The sequence below is a fragment of the Coptis chinensis genome, chromosome 6, assembly GCF_015680905.1.
Source record: "Coptis chinensis isolate HL-2020 chromosome 6, ASM1568090v1, whole genome shotgun sequence".
NCBI classification, from domain to species: domain Eukaryota; kingdom Viridiplantae; phylum Streptophyta; class Magnoliopsida; order Ranunculales; family Ranunculaceae; genus Coptis; species Coptis chinensis.
In genome coordinates, this window is record NC_141461.1 from 10,168,999 (window position 1) to 10,177,179 (window position 8,181).

The 8,181-nt window shown below is 39.5% G+C and overlaps 1 protein-coding gene and 1 non-coding gene across 2 annotated transcripts; both read left to right on the plus strand.

Annotated features, from left to right (window-relative positions):
* On the plus strand, positions 1–72 carry TRNAD-GUC (transfer RNA aspartic acid (anticodon GUC)). The gene has a single exon. It is a non-coding gene; the product is annotated as a tRNA-Asp (tRNA).
* Positions 73–77: 5 nt separating this feature from the next.
* LOC147491382 (neurofilament light protein) lies at positions 78–7,959 on the plus strand. Its single transcript, XM_086564836.1, is given in 4 exon segments — positions 78–1,124; positions 1,126–1,230; positions 5,182–5,868; positions 6,898–7,959. Coding segments are annotated over 4 exon segments (2,289 nt in total). The 5' UTR covers positions 78–212; the 3' UTR covers positions 7,483–7,959.
* The last annotated feature ends 222 nt before the right edge of the window (positions 7,960–8,181 follow it).

Genomic DNA, 8,181 nt, shown 5'->3' on the forward strand with positions numbered 1-8,181 from the left:
GTCGTTGTAGTATAGTGGTGAGTATTCCCGCCTGTCACGCGGGTGACCCGGGTTCGATCCCCGGCAGCGGCGCTTTTTTTTTACTTTTTGTTTCTTCTCAATTTCTAAACGACGACTTGTCTTTTTTCATACATAAACTCAAAGCCATCTTCTCCAAAAATTGTACATAAAATAATACACAATAAAAAACGAGACCAATCCTTCCTTGATTGATGGATTTTTCAATGGAAGAAGAAGGAATGGATTCATTATTTGAAGGTATGGTTCTTTTCAATCCTTCTTCTTCTTCTTCTGAATCTGTTGATTTACCACCCCCTCCTTCTCCTTCTCCTTCTCCTTCCCCACCACTAGAACAACCACCATCATCAACTTCTTCACCCCTTGATGAAAATCTCTTCTCTGATCTTACTCTAATCACTCCCAGCCAGGACACTCTTCAAAAACAACTAGAACCTTCTTCAATTACTAGACAAGTTTCTAGGAAGAAGAAAAAGAAAGCTAGTATTAAGATTGGTTATGCTAGAGACACTTCTTCATCTTCTTTTTCTCTCCCTGATGAATCTGGAATACAAGAAAAAGGTGATTTGGAAGATGCCCAAGTTGAAATTCCATCTAAAGTACCTTTATTTGATAGTGAAAGTAAAGAAAATAGTGATTTGGAAGATGCCCAGGTTGAAATTCCATCTAAAGTGCCTTTATTTGATAGTGAAATTAAAGAAAAGAGTGATTTGGAAGATGCACAGGTTGAAATTCCAGCTTCAATGCCTATAACTGAAGCTGAAGTACTAGAAAGAAACAATTTTGAAGATACTGATGTGGATGTTGGTACTACTAGTGGAAATTATACTGAGGACAAGTTGGAGGAAATAAGGTGTACAATATCGGATAAGCTCGAGGGGATTCGGGCAATGGCTGTTTCGGTTTCTGCAACAAGGAAGGAGTTGGCAAAGAAGAGAAGAAAAGCTGTGGAGAGTGTGAGCTTAGCTTCTTTGAAGTATAAAGAGCTGGAAAGGGAATTAGAAGAGGCTTGTGAGGCTGAGGATTTCGAGAAAGCCGAGAGAGTTAGTGATAGCCTGGCTTCTGCTGAAGAGGAGAAACAAGGTTTTTTAAATGCTTTAAGAGATTGCTTGGTTTTAATGTGATTCTGTAGAATTGAATATGCAGGAGGTTTTCGAGTTGCAGATTGCTGCTGAGGGAGAAGCGGTATCGTTGCTGGAACAGTTTGCAAAGGTGCGTCTCATAATAGTCGTAGAAATGTTCCTTCCTGATACTTAATACATTGATCTATCAAAGGTATCTATGTTTTTTGTGGTTTGATTGATTTTGTTTAGTTTTTATTTGTTGCAATTAGACACTGGAAAATATATAATGTTGATACATAAGGCAAAATTCTTTGTTAGTTCATGCACTATGACATCGAAGAAACAAACTTTTCAACCTTACAACTATATACTGCATTGAAATTTAAACAAGCTAATGAGGAGAATGGAATCAGAAACGAACATGTTTGTTGTGGAGGTTTTCTTAGAAAGAGCAGTGGAAGGAGCCAGGAGGTTCTGGTGCATTTGCAAGACAGGGATATCCTTAACCACAGAAGTATAGTACAAAATGCCAAGATATATCGCGGATACTGGTTAAAAGAAATCTGGCATTCATTGGCTGAATGAAGGAATGGTGGATAGTGTTTATTTAATGGGAGACCTAGTTTTGTTTTCATCAAGGAACCCAAAAGCCAAGGAAAATCTGAATAACATGGAGTAATCAGGTGTTTGGCAAGGTGGGAGATAAGAAGAAGAAACATGCTGCCAGAAGGTTGCAACATTGTCCAACAAAGGTGATAACCTATAGAGTCAGGTAGATCTTAAACCTGGTTGCCATGCTAGAAGGAAGGTCAATCATCAATAGAAAGTTTGTATTGGTATGGTTGGATATGTGGGAGAATAATCTTAAGGAGGCTGAGATTCTAAGGTTTTACTCAGTTATACTGAAAGTTCTGCCAATTGCCCTCCTTGTGAATATGAAGCTTGTTTTTAGTGCTTCTTGAGCTTTAAAAGTGACCGGACACCATGTTCTGACCATGTCGAAGGGGTGGGGGTTAAGCATTCTTCATCTTCAGTTTGCAGAGTTTGCTTATCTTCCAAGGATGTGTTACACTGTATGCCTGTCTTCAATTTGGGCAGGCTGAGCATTAGTCTTAAGAAGACTAATAGATATTAATGTCTGCTGTAAACTGAATTATAGCTACGAATTGTGAAGACTTGGTGATGTGATGTGGACACTAAATTTGATCGCTTGTTAAGTTTAGTCCAAATTCATCTATAGTTTTATACCTCCTTAAACAACTTCTTTCACGCCTACCATTCAAAGCTTTTCCTGTGGGTTTGTTCATGGAATTGTGATGTAGAACATTAGTCGAAGTCGAAGTCTGTTGTCATAGAAGCCTATGTTCCCTCTATATGTTATGGGCGTGAGCCCCTTAGTGGAGTCCAAGCCCATGGTTCGAGTCCATTAGTTAGTTGGACACATGTCATGTTCGTATTGGTTTATGCTTTATAGGTTTACTTTAAATAACGGGCTTATAGTTAGGGTTTCAGTAGTTGTGTTTATGTGTGTGATTTGTGATTGAGAGATTCAATAAAAGAGTGATTTTTAGGTCGTCTTTTAATTGTGTTTCAATTAAAGTGTAGATTCAATTAAACTGAAGCTTCCGCCAGTAAGATCTACATTATTTGGTATCGGAGCAGATTAATTCCACGGGTTATTATTCACGGCACTATTCGCGAAACACTGTTCATCGAGTACTATTCACCACGTCACTGTTCACCCAGGTTACTGTTCACTGCGAATTTTCTTTTCTTCAAAAAGTCAATTTTTTTTGTGTTATTATGGTGAATAACTAAGAAACTCGAGGTCGTCCCCCATCCATGGATACTCGCATGTTTCGGTTAGAGAAAAACATGACACAGATGTTCCAAAACTTTACTGCAACAATGGCCACAATACAGAGAGAGGCGCAACAGCCGCCACCACCACCGAATAATGGTTCAGTGGCTAGTACTGATGATGTGTCATCGCAGAGTAATGGTACAGTCCCTTTTCGAAACTCTTTTGCGCCTATTAATCCAGCGACTAATGGTGAGGACAGAGTTGTGGGAGTAAATAACAACAATGAAGTTCATCAGGTGGATGAAGTAGCTGATCGTATGCCACTTATTGTTGGTATTGGTCAAGATGATGACGGTGTTGGAGAGCTCCCTGCGCGAGTTCCACCCATAGTGCCACCACCAGTCCACCAGCTACCTGTCGTGCGCCCCCAAGGGCCACAAGATCCGATTTTTCAGCCAAGGTTAAACCCTAATGGCCAAAATCGAGGGCTACCAATGCAAGAGGCAGCTAGAGGCGTGCGGCTTCCTCTACAAGGGTGTGAGATTTCGCGTGTTAATCAGGTTCGAGGCAAAGGTCGTGGTAACCAACGTCCTGTGCAGCGTTGGGTTGATGGTGATAGGAATTTTTGGGAACAACTCATTCCTCGCAATGCAAGGCAAGAGAATAGGGGTCGGTCTCTATCTCCTCCTTCTCCCACCGATCGGCGTTAAGTAGGCGGAATCGCGGACCCTAACCGTCAGGCAGGTGATTTTGAAAGGTATGACCATTTTAATTATTTTGATGAAGATCATGGTGTTCAGAATATTGATAATGGGGTTGTTAATGTTAATTGTTTCCTCCGAATATTGGAGAGGAGTCAGGCGGATGATATTAAAATTGATGGTAAACTTTTGATGGTAAACTCGATCCTGATTGGCTTAATCAAATTGAAAAGGCCTTTGATTATAAAAACTTAGATGATTGAAAGAAGGTTAAATTAGCAGCCACTAAGTTGAAGGGTTATGTTTTGGTGTGGTGGGATGAATTAAATCTGCGGAGGGTTAATCAAGGTTATAGGCGTGTTTGCACTTGGGCTAGTATGCGCCGAGAGTTATATGCGCATTTTGTTCCTAAACAATACCATCAAGATTTGTTCATTCGTCTACAGAATTTGAAACAACAGTTGTCGTTGGTTCAAGAATATCTTGGCGATTTAGGTTGTTTGTGTACTCGTCTTTGGGTTGGTTGAATTTGATGAACAGACGGTGGGTTGTTATTTGAATGGTCTGCGCAGGTCAATTCGTGAAGCACTTATCATGTTTGAGATTGAAGACATGGCTACCGCGTTTAAATATGCATTGCGTGCTGAACGAGTGCTTTCACCTGGTACGACTTCTGCACCTTATACTAGTTCCGCAAGTGTAGTTACAGCTACTACTCCTGTGTCGGCTGCTGGGACATATAGTGCTGCTAGAAAGTGCTTTGAATGTGGCGTTATGGGACACATTGCTGCTAAGTGTCCTAAGAAGAAGAAGCGCCCTGTTTTATTAGCTGAAGGTGAAGATGAGGTCGAAGATGTTGTTGCCAAGCCACCGATCTTGTCCTAGATTTCCAAGATGAAGCTTTGTCGATTTCCAGCCTTCGGGACGGCTCCACTACTTTAGCTTGTGGACAAGGTTCATCAACATGAGGAGAGTGATGTAGAATATTAGTCGAAGTGCAATGGGTGTCATCATAGGCGTCGCCTATGTTCTCTCTATATGTTATGGGCGAGCCCCTTAGTGGAGTCCAAGCCCATGGTTCGAGTCCCTTAGTTAGTTGGACACGTGTCATGTTCCTATTGGTTTATGTTTTCTAGGTTTACTTTAAATAACGGGCTTGTAGTTAGGGTTTGATAGTTGTGTTTATGTGTGTGATTTGTGATTGAGAGATTCAATAAAAGAGTGATTTTTAGGTCGCCTTTTAATTGTGTTTCAATTAAAGTGTAGATTCAATTAAACCTGAAGCTTCCGCCAAGAAGATCTACATTAAATTGTCTCCCTCGTAATGGCCTTTTATGTTCCTAAATCCTAATGTGCTACCATGAACAACATCCTAATGGCCTTTTTGTCTTAATCCGATCTAACAACACTGGTTGAAGATCACAGGATTTTGTATTAGCAATTTTAATACATCAAGAAGTTTTCCCATTTAGTGGAGGAAGATAGCTATATGTTAGTATCTTACCAACCCATTTTGTAATTATTTGGTCAACATATATTGTGATTCTTCTTCATTTAATTTTAAACTGTAAGTTATGGTGTATCTGTTTTCCAGGATGCTGCTGATGATGGAAATTTAGTTTTGAAGAATGCAGAAGAAGTTTCTTTAAAAGAAACTACTGAATGGCTGTCTTCAGTTGAAGCCCTGGAGGTCAAGAAAATGGAATTGGAAATAGAATCACATCTTACAAATGGTGCCCGCTTAGGGTTAAATGATTCCATCGAGCTTGTGATTGAGGACGACAGGAGAGAACAAGATCTTCTTTGTAAGAAACAAGATATTTTGAAAGAGGAATTGGAAATATTACTTGCTTTAGTAAGACAAAAGGAAGCAGAGATTGTGGAAAATGATTCACATGTCCAAGTAGTTGAAAAAAGGATTTCCGACGCAATATCTGGGTTTCATGACACACAGTCAAATATAGATACCAAGTGCCATGATTTACAATCAGCCCTTGCGTGGTTAGGTTCCGAAAGTAAAGCTTTATCAAATAAAAAGAAGGAAATTGATGACTTCCTATCTCAAGTGGAAAAGAGGGGAGGGGAGCTCAAACAACTTGCCAATGTCTCCATGGATGAGGCAAAAGCATGTCAAGAACTTGTTGCACTAAGGAACACTCTGGCATTGCCAATTTTAAAGTGCAGGGAGGTCAAATTAAGACTTGCCAAGACTGAAGCCAATATATTGATGGAGATACAAAATCTTAGACAAGAGGTTTCTGCTGCAAGAGCCTCTTTACAGGTACAATATGCTTCATAAAACTTCTTTATACTTCCGTTACGTTCTGTTTAATTATAACTTATAAGGATAAAAGCATAAAATACGAAAAAGTAGTAGCCATTTTCGTTTAGTGAGTCAAGTATAATCCTCACAGTGACCTTTAGCAACGAAAGTTTATCAACTATCAACTTTCTTCCTTGATGATTTGCAGCAGCAGAGTGTCTCCCATTTCTTGTTGGTTATTGCCATCTTTTTTCTTAGTTCTGATTTATCTTTTCTTGATTCAACCAGAGTGGCATTAGAGTATTCAGATTCTCTGTAGCCTTTGGAGCGCCATCCCTCTCACAGTTATATAAGGTATTTGGCCGGAGAGAATAGGGAGAGCTGAGAGGCATACGAAACATCAATGGGATTGTATCCTTTTTATTTTTTTTTGTTGGGTAAATTGAAATTTTACTAACATGGAAAAGGTAAATTACTACACATCCAAGAGGTGGTGAATTAGCATCTGTATGGGAGCTAAGACATCTTAACTAGGTTCGTTGTGTTTACTGAAAAACTTAAAAACAGTCGGCGCCCCTAATTTCACTCATCATGTGCCATCCCATCTCTTGCTCCCTTAGAAAGGCAGTAAGGAAACCAATACAAATCTAATTAGGAAGAAGTTATATAAGAAGGGAAGTCCGTCCAAAAACAAAGTGAAACTTGAGTTTTCCAAGATATGATTTGCGGCCACCCAGTTGAATATAGTCTCTTTCAACTTGAGAATGGTATGTTGATCCTGCTTCTAAAAGGTGGTCCTTTTTGTGTTTTTGTAGAATAAAAAATGTTCTTCTTTCTGAAAATGTATGTTGGGGCTAAAGAATTAGTTGAAATGAAGTTCATTCTATTATATCATGTAAGCTTCAGGTGGAACAGAAAAGTTTATTCATATCAATTTACATTGAAGTTTTATACAGGTCTATAGAGCAGTTCTCAAATATGGAAAGTAGCAACTTGTGCAGCAAAATCTACTTTTGATCCAATCTCTTGTTTTCTCTCTTTTTATAGGAGCTCTCTTCGGCGAGATCAACTATCCAGCAAGAAGTTACATCTGTCAAACAACGCATATTCTTCATAGACAAGAGAAGCCCAGAGCTAGAAGCCGAGAAAAGAGTTGCTGCTGTAGCAAGAAATTTCAAGGAAGCAGGGAGAATAGCTTCAGAGGTGAAGGCATTGGGTGTTGAAAAGGAAAGCTTGCAGACTAAAATGGAAGCGGACATCTTACAGCTTGGGAAGATTGAGGAAGAGATCGATATCACTGTTAAAAATTTGAATGAGAAAGAGGAACTGATTTTGCTGAAGGAAAAAGAGGCAGCAAAGTCAGGATGTGAAAGACTACGCTTAGTTTCTGCTACTGCAATGGCCGAGAGATCGGCTGCCCTCGAGTTAGGTGACCTTGAAGAAGCTAACACTTTACTTGCAGAGGCTGAAGCAGCAGACTCCGAGGCAAAACAACTTCAACAAGCCCATGATTTGAAAGAGGAGGAATTTGAAAATACAGCTAAACAATTGATCTCAATCGAACTCATCGCCAATCTGGGACGCAGACAATTAGCTGAAATGGCCGCATCCATTTCTGTCTCTGCAGTGTGAGAATTGCAGTTATCAACATCTGGAAGGATCAGTGGAGTTAAATGTTGTTGAACTACAATTACCCTTGCATGTTGCTATCCAGTCCAAAGAAGGAAGTGGAGAAGCCCGAAATAATTATTTTTATGGCTGAATGCCTACTGATAGAATCAATTCTAGGACGGCAGTTGGACCCTGGCTGGGAGCGGCATACCAAATGTACAGAACGGTCGAGTCTTTGCTTCTATGGTTTTCATAATTTTTCCAATTTTGCAGCTTTGCCTATTCTGTTTCCGACTTTTCATGATTGAAGTATGTATGCGTGCTTTTTTACCCTTGTCACACTTCTCGAGTATGTGTAATGTAAATGCGGTGAGGGCTTATATCATTTGCCAAAAGTTACTGTAATAAATTATCATGCAAAGTTGCAGTGCAATTTGTTTCGTTTGTTCAGTACTTGAATAGGTAAAGCTCAATAAAAACGATTACGTTGTTATCAAATTCTTTAAGTCTGTTTTCTTCCAGTTAGGATTTTCCTTTTACATGTCTGAAGCATGAGAATGGCTGAATGTACCATGGAAAGAATGTAAGCTTTGATTGACTTGATTGGGATAGATTGGAATTCGGGGAGCTACTTGGTGCTATGTGTTACGGATAGCTTGGAACTTCTTCAAGAATTCAAGCCTTTTCTTTAGGCATAGAATGTTAAGTAATTTTTCACGC